At 42.2% G+C, this 17230-nt stretch overlaps 2 protein-coding genes across 6 annotated transcripts in view; one reads left to right on the forward strand and one right to left on the reverse strand.

The window, feature by feature from the left end:
* Positions 1–265: 265 nt before the first annotated feature.
* sap30l (sap30-like) overlaps positions 266–17230 on the reverse strand; it is a 79156-nt gene continuing 62191 nt past the window's right edge. For 4 of the 5 annotated variants that reach the window (XM_020625578.1, XM_020625579.1, XM_020625581.1 and 1 more), the window contains 5 exons: positions 17013–17221; positions 5143–5234; positions 3010–3132; positions 2550–2648; positions 266–1241 (listed from right to left, as the gene is read on the reverse strand). In XM_020625578.1, coding sequence (XP_020481234.1) covers positions 1113–1241; positions 2550–2648; positions 3010–3132; positions 5143–5234; positions 17013–17046 — 477 coding nt within the window. In that variant the 5' untranslated portion in view covers positions 17047–17221 and the 3' untranslated portion in view covers positions 266–1112. Of the gene's footprint in view, positions 1242–2549; positions 2649–3009; positions 3133–4358; positions 5113–5142; positions 5235–17012; positions 17222–17230 lie in introns of those variants that run through there. The other variant, XM_020625577.1, reaches the window with a different exon arrangement.
* LOC109975055 (tubulin alpha-1B chain-like) lies at positions 6361–9100 on the forward strand. The gene is made up of 4 exons (XM_020625575.1): positions 6361–6489; positions 7361–7583; positions 7659–7807; positions 7911–9100. Exons 1-4 carry the CDS (start codon positions 6487–6489, stop codon positions 8886–8888), a joined length of 1353 nt encoding a protein of 450 aa, XP_020481231.1. The 5' UTR covers positions 6361–6486; the 3' UTR covers positions 8889–9100.

Raw genomic sequence — 17230 nt, forward strand, 5'->3', positions numbered from 1 at the left:
AAGTAAAGATAGGCATAAATTCAACACAAAAAAAAAAAAAAAAATAGTTATGGTGTGAGGGCACTTTTGGTGCCAAATTAGATTCCTGTTTGACCTTCACAACCTCCTGGGGATGCAAATGAGCCAGCGGGGCTGGCCCAATTTGTCATAAAAATATAATGTGGTTCATTATTCTGAATGGGAGGGGGCTCTGCTTGTTAACTCAGGTATGATGTCCACAATAAACATTAAAATGACAGCTAAGAACTAATAATTACTCCTTCACTAAAGAGAAAGTGTTACAAAAATGTTAAAAATGGAAGTAGCTACCAACACCTGCGTTGCACAGAAACTAACCAGTGTGTGTGTCTACAAGAGCAGAGACAAGAGTGACAACTGCTACATCATTCCCCACCAGTCTGTCAATACATCACGTCCAGGTGGGAAAGGGTGATTTAAAGAGAGCTCAATTTGGTATTATGTTTTAGATGTTGAGATTGAATATGTTTTTTTGTGGCAGCGCCCCTTTCCAACAATTCATTCATTCACAATAACAACAACAAAAAGTAAAATCCCACCATTCAGCTCCAACACGCGTTCCTGTTTGGCACATGCACTCCTCACAGCCATCATGTTAACAGTCGACTTGGCAAAAGAGAAATACACAAATGTGTTTTGTTTTTTTACTCTTAAGGCGGCTACTATACTGTACATTGCATTCAACCAAGTTATTTGAGTTTGGAAGTTGCACCTTTGTACATATCAACAAGTTTACATCACAGCATGGTGAGGTAAACCCCTGCCGACTGAGTCCTGGTCCTCAGAAGTCTTTACGGCCCTGACTTTTGCAAAGGAAAGAGGAAACACCTTGAAGGAGGATGGGCCATTGTAACAACATGTGATGAGGGCAAAGTGAGCTAAAGTGAACTCACTGTGAAGTCTCCTCCATTTCTGTGAAATGTACTCCGAGAACAACAACGGCTCATGTTGTGGTGTGACAGAGGAGCTCACTGGGCTGCAGAAGGAGCTGCTGTTAATAAGGCCCAGAGTCTGAACTGTTGCTGTTGTTGTAGGTGTGAATTACTGTGACTCTGTTGTAACTGCTGCCACTGTGGTTGTTGCTTTTAGGAGGTTTAGTCCAGCGGTTTGCCGCCATCCCCTTTCTGGTCCAAGCGGCTCTTGCTGCTCTTCACCATGTAAATAAAGTAGGTGAGGGTCTCCTTCTCATTCACAGGGATGTTCCTGAAGTGACGACTCACCGTCTGCACAGGAGCAGAATGAGAAGGTTAAAAGAAAAACATCTGTTTTCATGAGTTGCCTGCTGTGCCAATGAAGATGATGCAGAAAATACTCCAGAGTTAAATGGCCTATTTGCCTTTGTAAGCTATGCTATATCAAAACCCATAAATCACAAAGCATAAGTAATGCATGCATTGAATTTTACTACAACATTTGTAGAAAACACACTTACAGTAGATGGACTGTTTATTAGAAAGCGAGGTCCTGGTCTGTTCCCCTTAAACCTGTCAAATCACCCTCTTCAAAAACCATACAAACTCTATATGGACCTAAAAATAGCCTTAAAACTAACACGTGATTCAATTAATGATTAAATGTCAAAAACAAACATCCATCACAAGCTACCAGAGAGCAACACGGTATATTCAGTTATGTATGTCTGAAGGATGTTATTCACAAGGATCACGGAGTAAATAAAAGTCCCAGTCATGTGTGTCCCACCTGCCAGGTCTTTACACCTCAATGGGGCACTTTACGAGCCACTAAGTCAGTAAACCTCTTGCTTCACTGCACAACTACGCCCTGTGCACACCCAAGATCGTCACCTCTTTAAAAATGTTTAATTTGCACAAGTCCATTCTATGTAATCTGTTAAATGCAAAGCCACATGCTACATCAATGATATGACTCTGTGGTTTATGCAAATGTAAATTAAGGATTCACCGGCAAGGTTTCTAGTTTTCTACTCAGAGTGCACAAGTATCTTAGGAAATCTGAGTGAATGCACACCTGAAACCAGGTGCTGGTCATGAAAAACTATAATCACAGATAATGTAAATGACCATGCGCTAAGTTTGCATGATGTATTATGAAGGCTAACATGTTGATCTCAACCAGTCTCCTTTAAGACAAGTCAATACAAATGTCAGACATTTATGTACTCACATCTCACACCCGATAGCAATAAACAATCAGTGAAATCATAAACTATTTACACAGATGCATCTGAGTAAAACACACTAGGAAACCCGAGGGCAACCTCCATCACATATCAAAAGCAGGCAAAAACATCTAAAACCCATATCAAAGAAATGGCACTATACAAAACAGATACAAGGAAATATCGAGATGTGAGATGTGACTCCATAAATGCTTGACACTTGTACTGACTTGTCTTGAGAGCAGGGACTTTGCCCCTGGTCCAAATGCAGGCTAAGGTTCCTGAGTTCAGCCTGATATACGGTACTGATGGTGGTATCAGAACAGACGTTGTGTCCTTCATCCAAACAGGCTGCAAACAAACAAACAAATTCAGTCATCAGTGTGTTTACCTCTGCTAGCTGGGCCTTGTTGAGGCCAGGCCTGGTCTGCAGTTTGTAGTGTCGCTTGTAGCGTCTCAAGGTGTTCACCTGCAGCTGGAAGAGGTCGACCTGGAAACAGTGAGTGAATCATGAGAGGTGGTAACTTCTCATCCCGCCTCCATCCTAAACACATTTCACTGACTGACTGCTGCTTCCTCAGCTTTGAAAACAGATGAAATTTTAATGATCTCTGGAAAAACTGGTTCAATACAACAATAAAAAATGAAAACCACACAATGAAAACTGAACACAGCAGAGTGATGGTGGTTAGGCAAGCATCTTCTGACAATTCCACCATAACTGTATGCTTTTAAGATTTCTCAGGGCCTCTAATCATGTTGTCACTGTTCTCTTACTCTGAAATGCAACTGTGCTCTTTACAGCCCACATATCATGTGCGTATTTGTCCGTAACACTCAGGCCACATTACCTCAGGCACCTCCACATCATGATCTGGGGATTCCCCTCCATCATCACTGGTCTTCCTCTTCCTCTTGTTGCGCACACTCTGGATGAAGTTCTTATGAAAATCACAGATGTAGAGGTGTCGCACCTGCAAAATATTAATGAGCACTGAAGGAGCAGTCTGCCATTTATAAAACCACTTAATTTAGCAGGATCCAGCATAGGCAGCCATACAGGAAGATTGTCTCAGGTTGTACTGCTTGAGTAATACAGTGCTTTCACTGAAACTACAGAGCAGGTAAAAGCAGTCTGCCATTTATAAAACCACTTAATTTAGCAGGGTCCAGCATAGTGGGGCTTGGCGATCAAGTTCTTCAATATGCTAATATGATACCCGACTTTCAGTTCTGATAACAAAATATTTTCAATTACTTACTTGAAGGAATATTAACTTTTCAGCAGTATTCAAACTTATCATGAAACACACCAATGTTTAATGTTGTCTTAACACAGGCAGCCATACAGGAAGATTGTCTCAGGTTGTACTGCTTCAGTAATACAGTGCTTTCACTGAAACTACAGAGCAGGTAAAAGGCCCTGGATGCATGGTTGGTCAAGCATAATGCAATAGATAAACGTCATTACAACAAGTTGCAAAACAGGGAGGCTGGGGAGTGCCCGTAGCCTTAAAACTTGCCTGGGTGGTGGTTCAGCTCTGGTTATGTGTCTGTGTTAACAGTCTAGGTCAAAAACCTTCCCTCACTGACACAGGAAGTATGACTTTGCTCAATAAAAATGCGTAAAGGTACCACATATAATAGCAAATCTGTGAGACAAATGCCAGCTACAGAAAAACCAAGCAAACCTGCCATCAGGAACATAGTTCCAGTAACTTCGAGCTACCCTGTGCATTTTCGAGTACTTGAACCCAAAAAGTACTACTACTGTGCCACTCTGAAATGAGGTCGGTTACTGTAACTGGACTGGAGCAACAAGGTTCCCTGGCAACAGCCATTTTATGAAGAGCAGCGGAGGCGTATCGGAGATAACTGTTGCAGTGAGACAAAACTGCAAGTTGATGTGGGCTGTCTTTAATCGTGCACGTCGTCCGCGTAGACAGCACAGCTACCGTTAGCCTAGTATTTAAACTGAGAACAGACTTATCTACCGAAAATACGACCATTCGCAGCCACAGTAACGTTAGCAAGGGAAAGATGGCCATTTGTTTATTCACGTTAACTGGCGCTAACTAGCATTAGCTGAGAGCTGAAGAGTTACCCCAACAGCTAACTTCCAGCTATCATCTCACACTCATACTCACAATCACTGATTTAACTGCAAAATATAATAACCTGATCTTGTAGTTTCACTTACACTCTTGTCGATGTCCAGTTTCAGTTTCTTCTGGGATATGCTCTTTTGGATCCTCTTGCTGAAGGAGGCGTTTCCAGCTGACCTGCCGCAGCGCTCCCCGTCTTCGATCAGACAGCAGCTCTGTCCATAAAACGGCGGAGCAGGCGGTCCATCGTGGCTGTCTTCCTCTGTGCTGAACCCATTCATTCTGTACGATTGTAATGCTCTTTATGCGATTGCCCAAACCGAATAAGTTAAAGCCAGCGCTGATATGGCTAACAAGTCTCTTGTTCACTGCCCTTTTGTGAAAGACACCCCGGCAGTGTTAGCTCGCTAGCTCGGTGCTTCGTTAGCGAGCCCACAGCCACTGATGTTTTATCTTGACTCCGACAACTTATTTTGAAACGCAGTAGCCTCTGGATGAAGACATAACTTAGCAGATGTCCGTCAGATTCACACTGCAAAACAACTGCTGCTAACGTTAACTAGCTCCAGTGCTAGCAGGACTGCAAGGTGGCTCAGATAGCGCTAGCGAGCAAATTCCTACTCCGATACCGCCGCTGTGTCTGTAATAACCCGCTACTTTTTAGTGAGATTCACATATGGCATTCAGAGACACAAGTCGTCAGCCGGTTGTAACAGATGAAACAACTCCGAATAAATCACGTATTTGACAGACTACACCTCAACAATCGCAGCACTCACTGGGGATAGCCCATACATACAATGGGACATACTCCCTCGATGTAGAGGAAGTTACCATCCCAGACTAGGATTGGCCAATTTCGCATAAAGGCGGGCTTACCTTTGCTGACATTACTTTCCATTGGCTCACAGAAACATCCATCTTCCGGCGGTTTCTTCCTGAATCACTCGGCGTCATATGTTCACTAGAGCCTAGGATTAAAAAGTCGTGGTAAGCATCAGCCTTCATGGTGAATATGTTATAATGTGTTATAACCGCTCGACCACGTGTTATACTGTTCTACATTCACTTGGATGAACAGAACACTGACACAGTATGACATGGCATTGTGAGCTCGGCTCTTTGGGCCATCCTGGTGATACAGCAGGATATGAATTCTCATCCACGTTTCCCTCACATGTGTCTTAGACGGCCCATACCCCCCCCACACACACACACACACATACACATACACATTTATACTGTGCTCAAACAACGTAGTCTAAGCATGTATTGCTATTGTTTGTACATTCATTGTGGCCGATCTTATAATCCATCTTATGTTTATAATGTTTATAGAAATGACTGATCAGCCCAATTGTTTTAGAGGGAAATGTAAAATATGGCCAAAACACAGGGATTTTCAGCCTCAGGCGTGGCTGAACAGAATATTTGATTTAATGTATTTATTGTTCAAACATAACAGACTCTCCATCTCTCTCCTACTGTTATGATACAGAAATAAAAACAGGCTTGACCTTGAAAAGCTATCATTCTAATATGAAGAAAATTGTTCATAGTGGGGGGTTTTTACAATTAGACCAGTTAACGCAGAACCATTCATTTAAGTAGATGTGGAATCTGAAAACAATTAAAACGCAGTTGAGTCTTACATTGGTTCTGTTATTTGTAGGTCCACTTCAGTATAAAACTGCGGCTGTTTCAGATCAGCTACATAGACCAACCTCTGAGTAGAACTAAAACCTTCGGAACATTCAAGATGGAGGACCGACCTTGTGTCGAAATCTATCCCCCCTTCAGGATGTGTTTCACCCTCTTAAAACTGTGTTTCTACTAGCGCTCCCTTCTGTAGTTATAGTCTGGAAAAGGTTAGGGGACATATCTCGACACAACACCGGAATCACTTCCAGAACGAACGATCAGTTGTTTTAAGGACAGTGGGTTTACCCCTTGGTCCCATTTTTTCTTAGAGCGGGTGGTGTTTCAAAGAAGACCGTTTCATTTTTAACCAATAGGAAACGTGCTCACGTGACTTCTAACCAATCGGATCCAGTAGCTCTTTCCGGCCGGCTCGGAGACTATAAAAGGCCACGCCTAGCTAAGCTCGCATCAGCTTTGCTGCTTCTTACACAGGACGCCTAAAGTCCCTTTTGTGAGAGCAAACGGTGTTGCTTCCTCTTTTCTTTATTCAAACCTCTAAGTATTCCGCGAAGTTAAGGAAACATGGTGAGTGTAAAAATTCTCTTACTCATGATGATTTATCACGTTGCAGCTAATGTTAAGATTAACGTTAGTTAAACGAAAGGCACTGACGGAAGAACTGTAGGACGATTAACTAAATTGTCTTAAATGGGTAAATTAGTATAACTTGGGAAGGTTAAACTCAAGTTGAGTCATGACGGACAGTTTCAGGCATTTACTGTCTGTGCGCTGACCTAATTTTGCAATGATTCGGCCTGAAAACACTTCCCAGCCGCCTGTTTGAAGAGGCCTTGCCTTTGTCAAATTGCAGCCACAGCTTTTTTTCAAACAAAGGCTTTTCATCAAAAGGCTTATGGGGCCTTTATATTTTAGGTTGTGTAAGTATTACCTCGGGTAGAGAAATCTTTTACAGCTGTGTTTGGTTAGTTCACCACAGAGTATTGTCATGAAACGGTTTGTTCTCGCAACATGTTTTTTCTTTAACTTAAAAGTACCGCAAACACTCGATCTGGGGTTTTTTCCTCCCCTGAGAGAACACACCGCAGCTTAAACACAAGCCCAAAAATATAATCCATAGCCAGTATTTAGGGAAGAAACTGCAAATACTAAACAAAAAAAAGACACAATGCGTCCGCAAAGAGGGGGAGGGGGTCTACACAAAAGCTGTCAATTAACTGATGATGTATTGAATAATATTGGCTCACGTAATTGTATAAAATAAACTCTAGCAGATTTCCCAGCACTATCAAATTGTGGACTTGAGTAATATGAAGTGGCGTTAGTCAGGGTCTTGTGGTATCTTTTACAAGAGAGCTGAAAATGGCAGCCAATCAAGCCTATTGTTGCTGCAGTTTATGAATTTGTACAAAACTAAGTTCTTCCTTTCTCTCCACAGCGCGAGTGTATCTCTGTGCACGTTGGCCAGGCTGGTGTCCAGATTGGAAATGCCTGCTGGGAGCTCTACTGCCTGGAGCATGGGATCCAGCCTGATGGCCAGATGCCCAGTGACAAGACCATTGGAGGAGGAGATGATTCTTTCAACACCTTCTTCAGTGAGACTGGGGCTGGAAAGCATGTCCCAAGAGCTGTGTTTGTGGATCTGGAGCCCACTGTTATTGGTAAGCTGTCTTTAAACATGCATCTGAAAAATTTCAGTTTCTAGTGATTTCCTCTAATTTATAATTTACTTTCAGATGAGGTCCGCACTGGAACTTACCGCCAGCTGTTCCACCCTGAGCAGCTGATCACTGGCAAGGAGGATGCTGCCAACAACTACGCCCGTGGGCACTACACAATTGGCAAAGAGATCATTGACATTGTGCTTGACAGGATGCGCAAACTGGTGGGTAACCTGTATCACAAGGGAAGTCCCTAATTTTGACTCTAAATATCAAACCAAAGTGTATTGTATCACATTTGCTCACTGTCTCCCTCTTGGTCCTTAGGCTGACCAGTGTACTGGTCTTCAGGGCTTCCTGGTTTTCCACAGCTTTGGAGGTGGCACTGGCTCTGGTTTCACTTCCCTGCTGATGGAGCGTCTGTCTGTTGACTACGGCAAAAAGTCCAAGCTGGAGTTCTCAATCTACCCAGCTCCCCAGGTGTCCACTGCTGTGGTGGAGCCCTACAACTCCATCCTGACCACCCACACCACCCTTGAGCACTCTGACTGTGCCTTTATGGTGGATAATGAGGCCATCTATGATATCTGCCGTAGGAACCTTGATATTGAGCGTCCTACTTACACTAACCTGAACAGGCTGATCAGTCAGATTGTGTCCTCAATCACTGCTTCCCTTCGTTTTGATGGTGCCCTCAATGTTGATCTGACAGAGTTCCAGACCAACTTGGTGCCATACCCACGTATCCATTTCCCTCTGGCCACCTATGCGCCTGTCATCTCTGCTGAGAAAGCATACCATGAGCAGTTAACAGTGGCGGAAATCACAAACGCCTGCTTTGAGCCAGCCAATCAGATGGTGAAATGTGACCCTCGCCACGGCAAGTACATGGCCTGCTGCCTTCTGTATCGTGGTGATGTGGTGCCCAAAGATGTTAATGCTGCCATCGCCACCATCAAGACCAAACGCACCATCCAATTTGTGGACTGGTGCCCCACTGGTTTCAAGGTTGGCATAAACTACCAGCCACCCACTGTAGTTCCTGGTGGGGACCTGGCCAAGGTCCAGAGAGCTGTGTGCATGCTGAGCAACACCACTGCTATTGCAGAGGCCTGGGCTAGACTGGACCACAAATTTGATCTGATGTACGCCAAGCGTGCCTTTGTTCACTGGTATGTGGGTGAGGGTATGGAGGAGGGAGAGTTCTCAGAGGCTAGAGAGGACATGGCTGCTCTGGAGAAAGATTATGAGGAGGTTGGGGTTGACTCAGCTGAAGGTGATGGCGAGGAAGAGGGAGAGTATTAAACGGGGCCAGAGGACATTGCTGCCCTGGAGAAGGAGGTTTGGGGTTGATTTGGCTAAAGGTGACAAAATTAAATGGCCATGCACTGCCTTTATTATTCTCTGCATGTATTGGAAAATGAAGTTTGTTTGGTCTCTTAAAGCGCCCATTCAACATGCACTGCCTTGTGTTCTCTGATCTATACATGTTGGAAAATAAAGGTTTAACTGCACTGTTTGGTCTCTGTTGCAGTCATTCAACGGGGCATGAGTACTGTTGCACTGGGTAATGGAAGTGAAGATGGTTAACAAAACCTATGACTTGGGATATCAAATGGTTCAGTGATGCTTTGTAGAGGCACATGGTCTCTATCTAATCACCCTTCAGTAGAAAAGTTGGAGCTTTTCTTTGACCAGAAACGATCTGGCTGCTCTACTCATTTTAGTCACTTGAGGGCAGTAGTGTACAACACTAACTACACACTGAAATGGCAACTCCAGCTTACCTGTAGTCGGGTTCACAATATTTTAGTTTACCAATTTCAGAGCTCTCATTATAGGGGATGATTGTGCTTTCTGTCAAAGCTGCTTGACTAACTTCATCCTGGTATTCAAAGAAGCTGGGGGCTCATGCTGGCAGGTTTGAAAATCAGTTTCCTGTTTAAACTAGATTTCTGGGTAAGAGTTTGACAACCATGGAATAAATTCAAACTTGGAACAAACTGGCAGAGGCTACAAAATGAGTGTCCCTCAAAGTGCTGGTGACCTTTCACCTATGCATCACTAAATGTAGTGATTGTAATTTCAAGGCAATGTGGCAGAAAATATCTTGTCATGAAAAATGTACACAATGTCCAGAACTACCATGCAGATTGTCCTCATACCATGTTCTTTTCAAAGTGGATGACTAATATTGGACCAAACTTAAGACTACTGTGCTGCACACTGAAATGTAGAATTACCACTTAATGGAACAGTTTTGTCATTGAGTCAGATTGGAAGATTAAATCACTTGTCCAGAGATTTGAGTTAAGCTAAAGTAAAAAGGGCAGCTGTGGCTCAAAGTGCAGTGGTCATATCTTAATTGGAAAGTTGGTTTGATTCCTATTCTTCCCAGTCCATATGTTATTGTCCTTAGGCAAGACACTGAAGCCCGAGTTCCCCCTGGTGGCCAGGCAGTGACTGGTAGCGCTGCCATCAGCAAGAAGTTTCCCCTACAGGGATTAATAGAAAAATGTAACTGAAGTTGCTGAGATTTCATGGTGTCTATAAACATGCCAGTGTAAACATGCTGGAAAATTTGGAAGTTATTGCTCCTTTAAACTTTGCAGGACTTTTACTTGAGTATTTTTACACTGTGGTATTGCTACTTGAGCAAAGAATCTGAGTACCTTTTCCACCACTGACAACCAGAGGGACAGTTTGTCACTGATTACAGAGCTAACCTGGCTACCAGCATCCTGCCCTTTAACAATGTGTGTCTACAGCATTATAATGGGCAGGCTTCACTGAGTGCTTTCATTCTGATGCGAGTGTCATTCTCGGCCATATTATATATATATATCCAACCTGATATTTATCTATGGCCTACAAAGAGAATTAATGAAGGGTACCATCATGCCTTATGAAGTATTGGCAGTCTTGCTGTCATGGTCACAGCTTAAGCATGTACTTTCATGGACAAATGGGTGAAAGGTGTATTATTTCTCCCTAGGTGTTGTCTGTCAGGGAACTTGGCTACCTGTGTGAGCAGTTGGTGCAGTACATATACTTGGCTACACGATGGCCACCATTTTAGTGAGTACAGAACTGACAACACAGCAGCCAATTCAGTCATATTGTCTTCTACACATGATTTTGTTCTTGCAGTTTCTGTACTCTCTTCAGCAGATGTGACACAGCACTTTATCGAAACCATGGCCCTAAAAAGCACCTGCTTCTCCACCGGAGAGAGTGACTGAAAGCCAATTATCCTGCCTGTCACAGAGAGGAATGGAACATTTCCACCAGTGTCTCATTTTCTGACACTCATTTTCTTTCACACTGACTGTGAAAGGACAAACAGGTCTGCTCTGTGTGGAGATTATTTCAACGTGGGGATGTGATGAGCTGTCTCAACACCGTGACACGGTCTTCATAACAAGACTGGACCACAGTTTACACTAACTCTAACCACAGGTCCGTTGGATATGACAGATCAACCTTTGTCTGGAAAAACCACATTGATAAAGATAAAAAAAAATTGAAAAATGTAATAACACAGATGTTTTATTTCCTCATTCTTCCATCAATTGGCATAAATAAAGATTACAAATTGAGTAGAAAAGGTGAATCCTGACAACCTACAGTCAGTTGTGCTGAGATTTATGACAACGTGAGAATGATGAATGTGGCTGTTAGAATCTTTACAGGGCAGCTCACCTTGTTTTTGCACATGTTGCTCATTATGGTAAAGCTGAACTGTGACTGACAGCAGTGTTTTCAAATGCTCTTTTTCCCTATTTATTTTTTACTAAGCATATCTGTTTGAATTATTATTTACTGCTGCAGTACATTAGACTATGAATAATTTCTGACTAGTATTTTAAGTTTAGCCAAACTAAAATCAGTGGTGGAAGAAGTACTCCGATCCTTTACTTAAGTACAAGTAGAAATACCACAGTGTGAAAACACTGTTACAAGTAAAAGTCATGCATTCAAAATGTTACTCAAGTACAAAAGTATTAACATCAAAGTATACTTAAATGGTAAATGGTAAATGGACTGTATTTATATAGCGCTTTCTCACAGTGTGTTACACTGGCCAAAGCGCTTTACAGGAGATCATACACCATTCACCCATTCACACACACATTCACACACCGATGACCATGTATACGGATTAAAATTAATGCATTACTGTCACTTTATTGTTGCAGCTTGTATACTGTAGACAGAGCGAATTATAACTAACCTATATAAATTGCACACTTCTGGGAATATTGTGAATTTTTCAACCACGGTCAATAAAGTCTTATGATTTACTGTATTTTGTGATAGGTTGATTCTGAAAAGGAACTGGTAACTGAGTTTATCAAATAAATGTAGTGAAGTCTAAGTATGAAGTTTCAGAAAATAGAAATACTCAAGTTAAATACAGATGCCTCAAAACTGGACTTAACAGCAGAACCTGAGTAAATTTACTCAGTTACTTTCCACCACTGCCTAAAACAGCAGTTTAGCAATAACAATGATGATACAAACCGTATAATGATAATTTGATTTACTGTATGTAGCGTTTCTCAAAAACAAGTTAAAGTGCTTCACAAATAACTGAAAAAAACGAGGTCGGCTGACTACATGAACTAAGAAGAATGATCAAGTCAGGATGCAATTTATACCCCCTAACAGGCGTGTGTGGGAGGGATGAGTCACACACAGCAGTGAAGCAGCAACTAAGAAGACACAATACAGTCATGTTTAAAGGCAGTGTCAACACTACACAGAGACAAAGGAAATGACAGCAGAGCAGTCACTTTAACCATAAAACAGACAGTATAGCCTTATAACATTATGTTTAGTGACTGAGATGAAACACATCATATCTGTCACAAACTGACAAGAGAACAGAAAATATGCTGAGGCTTTGCCAGAGAGTGCAGGAGCAGAAACACTGTGTCGATGGTGCAGTTTCCAATCATGCAAAAAGCAGTGAACTATCAGCAGGCAGATGAGAAGTGGAGAGACACTTTCAACATTACAGAAAGAAACCAATTTCTGCTCCCTGGGTCTAATCCATCACCTCAGTTATTCAACCAGTGATCGAGACAAATCTGCTCTCAAGGAAGAGACACTGAGGTACAGGAAAATTAAAATCTACTCCACAGCACAAAGTCAGGACAGAGACAAAGCTGCCCAAATTAATTTGTACTACTGAAAACTACACTTAGGAAAAGCTGTACTACAGTATGTACTCTACAGTGATAGTGTTACTTATACCTGTGTAAAGCTCAGTGAGTCAGATGTAAATCAGATGTAAACAGCAGAAAACTGCATATGTTCCATTAAATTTAAACAGCACCTGCTTATGACATTTTGTGGAGTGAAACTTGTGGTTGTGTTTGTGTTTTCAATGCACACTGCAGTAACTAGCGACATGCAGAGATGCATACATCAGAAGCGGGATCTGCCACAGGTGACCAGACCGGTGCTTTTGTCTGAGCCTTCTTTCTTCTGACCGCTGATTTCTATTTCTGTCCTTACCATCATACAGTGGTTTACTGGGAATAATGGTTTAAAAGAGGAGCATGTTTTCTTTGGTCTAGATCAGCCAAAAACATTTAGCATGCTAAACTTGTCTTCTGTACATGGAAGAAACCCTTCCCAACAAACATAATCCTGACAACGTGCCGATGAGCAATATATAAACATTATCTAATGGTAAATGGTCTTAAAGCAATTTTCTGTGCATTGCAGCATGCTCAAAGCACTTTCACACTATTTGGCCGTTCACCCATTCACACCGGTGGCATCACTGGTGGCAACTGGGGGTTCGGTGTTTTGCTCACGGACACAACTAGAGGGCGGGAATTGAACCACTGACCTGCTTGTTAGGAGATGACCTGCTCTACCTCCTGAGCCACAGTCTCCCCAACTCCATGAGTAAACAAAGTCATTCACAGGACACTTGTGACCCGTCATCTTGCATGAATACTGAACTTCGTGGCACGGGGGTATTAAATACTAGGTCTCTTTCCAGTGACTGACAGGAAATCTAAATTTGCCTATATGAACATGACTGTTAGTGGAGCTTCATTTAAGAGCCACTTAATCTGTCATACTATCTGTAAGACCTTTATTTATGCAACAAATGTAATAGAACCATAATCAGAAAACAATCTGTGCACAAACTGAAGCAGGCCCAGAAGTTTTCAAGTGATTTTGCCAATCAAACTAAGGGAAAACGCTTTAGCTGGAACCAGGTTGATGAACTTGGGTCGGATTCTGTCGCTCATCATAGTGAGACTGTCTGCCAGGTCCTGAGAGCTGAAGGTGAATAGTGACTAGAAAAGCAGGCATCACACTGTACATGCAATCTGCACAAAGTCATGAAAATGAGGCACAATTCCTAGTTAATAAAGCACAGAAGATACCCAGGAGCCTGCCCTGACCACCAGCTTCATCATTCACAGGTAAACACCAGCTCTGTATTGATTAACAGTGACAATGGGGCCACAACTAACGACTTAATGATTAATTCCTGATCAATCTCAGCATTATATCTACTGTTTTCTGCTAAATGCACCCATGATGCATAAGAACTTGTGTAACATCAGCCACATTTTGACTTATTGCATCCTGACCTTTCGTGGCATTTGCAAAGGGCACCTCTGCAGACAGATGGTGCAGTCATATATGCAAATTGATAATGTTAGATGATGCGGCAGTGGGCTCTATCGGTTATTCTAATAATTTGCTCATCGTCCTGATAATGCCACATCATGACAAGAGTGCCGCTGATATTTGAGTTATGGCATCATTTCCATCCTGTCACACGAACATATATCTCACCGTTTTTCTTGAGTTACTGCATAAGTGTCTAAGATACATTTAAAACTCTATCTGCATGGTCTGAAGTAAAATGAATGTGCCCTTTAAGGAGGCCAGAAGACCAGCTGAATTTTTTATGTGACTAAAATCTTAATGCCTTAAACCTCTGACCCCACTGTCATTAGGTATTCTTCTCGTGTCAAAGCTCATTTTAGACGCTAAATTACTGAACTACAAGTTGAATGAATGCTTATTTCGTCTGGCATGGCCTCTGTCCTCCACTGCAGTTTTACTGTACAAGCAGACATGAAGGCGGTCGATGTGGGTTCAGTACACAACAGTTACCATCGGTGTATCTGCATGCACATTACAGCCTGATTACTGTGTGTAACCAGATTATAAAGGTCATCAAGAAAAGTGTATGTAATCAGGATAATTTCAACCACCTTGTGTTTTATGATACTCCACCACAAAGATCATTTTGACATGATAACCGCAGTTATGAGGCGTTTACTGCCTGAAACTGGTTATTATTACTTCAGCCATTTTCTTAAAGCAGAACCACCTGCTCTTTAAGCTCGTCCTCTCTATGAGAACAACACTTTTTTGCTGCATTAGAAAGAAACTTTGCTAGAGAACATAAAATGCTACTGTAAATTAGTCTAATTAAACAAACTGTAATTCACAGCAGAGTTGTGTTTACATGGAAGTACCCATATTAACTGTTCAATTTAATAAAAACAAAAGCTGACACTGAACATCCCTGCAGCAAACTCTCTTTTAATTTGTCCTTCTTCTACAGGGGGGTCAAAGGTCAAGGACAACAGTGGCACACCAGCAGCAGTGAAACCACAAGGTTAGACAGGACAAATGTCTGTGGACACAGATACCAGGGGCGGCCCCTCCTGTCCCCCTGCTGCCCAAAGATGAGCCTAACACCTATCAGCATCTTTTCCCCTCATTTCCCTGCAAAGTCTATTATTGCTCCAAAAGCTCACAGAGATAGAGAGGGGTGGGGGGTGGGGGCAGTGAGCAGCTCCTTCCTTTCTCCTCCTTTGTACCAGCCGGAGATGTGACAATTCAATCTGTTCACCGTCTTTCTGCATGAATTATGGATGAACCCTGCAACCTCTGAATGTGGTGGGGATTTTCGCCGGTCGAGTGGCCCTTCACTTTATAACTCCTTCTGCTCGTGCAGCAAGCTTAGTGTGGATTTGAGGTCAGAAAGAAAAAATCTACATATTCTGCAGAGTGTCAAAGCACAAGAAATATACTGTAACCTCATCATGTCCTTGGTCCAGTTTTGAAGATTTCGATCTGCTAATACAACAGAAACTAGGCAAATATTCCAAGCACAAGCAGAAACCTGACAGTGCCTTCACAGTGTTTTATAAACCTGAATTCATTCAGGGAACCACAGAACCAGTGAACTGAAGTGTATGAAGCACTGTGATCAGCTCTAAAATATTGGTTTGGAATCTACCAATTTAATCAGACAGACTGTGAAAATCATTCTGAAGTTAAATGAAGAATCAATGTCTTTGAGCTTTAAACCTCTGCTCCCATCTCTCTCTCACTGCTGGGGATATGCAAATAAACAAGAAGGCTGAATAACAGTTCATCCTTGGGCCTCAGAAAATCTCATTTTGCCTGGCTGACATTTATGTGAAAGAGAGAGTATAATGTCTCAGGCCTGGTGACTGTCATGTTAGTGACTGGGGAGTAAATATTTAGGAACTTAGAATTGATTGACCAGTCAAGTCAGTGGCTTGGAAAAGCCAATCCCTGCTCTTATTTAGTTCCTCTGACATTTCTGTAAGATACAGAAAATACCAATTCTGTGAGATATCAAATATCCCACTTAAACATGCAGAAAGCAAAGTTGCATGGGGGTTTCTGGACATTTTGGTGCCCTATAAGACACATGTCCTGGAGGGGACTGATATTTTCATTAGAACATTTTAAGATAATTATGATAATTTCATTATCCTTTATTATTTCAAATTTAACTCACCATCTGTTCTGTGTCATCGTCAGTTAGCAACTTTATGTGGGATTTTCCCTAGGCTTTCAGAGAACTTAGGTGCATTCTAGGTCAGGGTGATGGTGGCTGGGGGTTTATTTAAAAAGTTTTAGTAATTTTAGGTTTTTTCTTTCTTTACAACATTTGGGAATCACAGATAAAGTCTAATCATTTATTTGGTTAGTGCATACAATTCTCCCTGTTGTTTTTAACATACTGTATATTCATTCTGATATGTCGCCTAAAGGTCTTGATGTTCATTCAGTTTAAGGTGCTCTAAAAAAACACTTAGGGTGCTGTGCCTAAGCCTTTCTGTGGCTGGCAAAACCCCACCTTTATGATTTCTCCTGAATTTAATCATGTTCAGGACATGATATAGAGCATCACTTGATGGTTCTAACATTAACCAGGTTACTGTTCATCTGTGTGCCTTTGATACCTCCACATTACAGATGGTCTCTGTCATGTCTGGACTGAGGAGTGTGATGTACATCATTTTCCCAACCATAATTCTATATTTTCTTTCATTATACAATTTAGGTCACACTTTCCAACTGCAGCCAGCAAGTTATAAGACAGTGAGCATCAGGTCTTACCAAAAAGCACCCTTCTACAGTCTGTCTGCAGCATGTCTGTCCTGCAGGGTCACACCCAGGTTTGCTGCGGTCTGAGTTAGCATCACCGCAGTATTGCCAGTGGCAGTCGATCCTTCCTCCTTAAGGACTACCACCTCGGCCATGTCCATATCTTTAGGTGGCAGCTTGGTCCCCACTCTGAGCTCTTCCAGCAGTGACACTGCCTTTACCTGAGTGTC

The sequence above is a fragment of the Monopterus albus genome, unplaced genomic scaffold, assembly GCF_001952655.1.
Source record: "Monopterus albus unplaced genomic scaffold, M_albus_1.0 scaffold360.1, whole genome shotgun sequence".
In the NCBI taxonomy this organism is placed as follows: domain Eukaryota; kingdom Metazoa; phylum Chordata; class Actinopteri; order Synbranchiformes; family Synbranchidae; genus Monopterus; species Monopterus albus.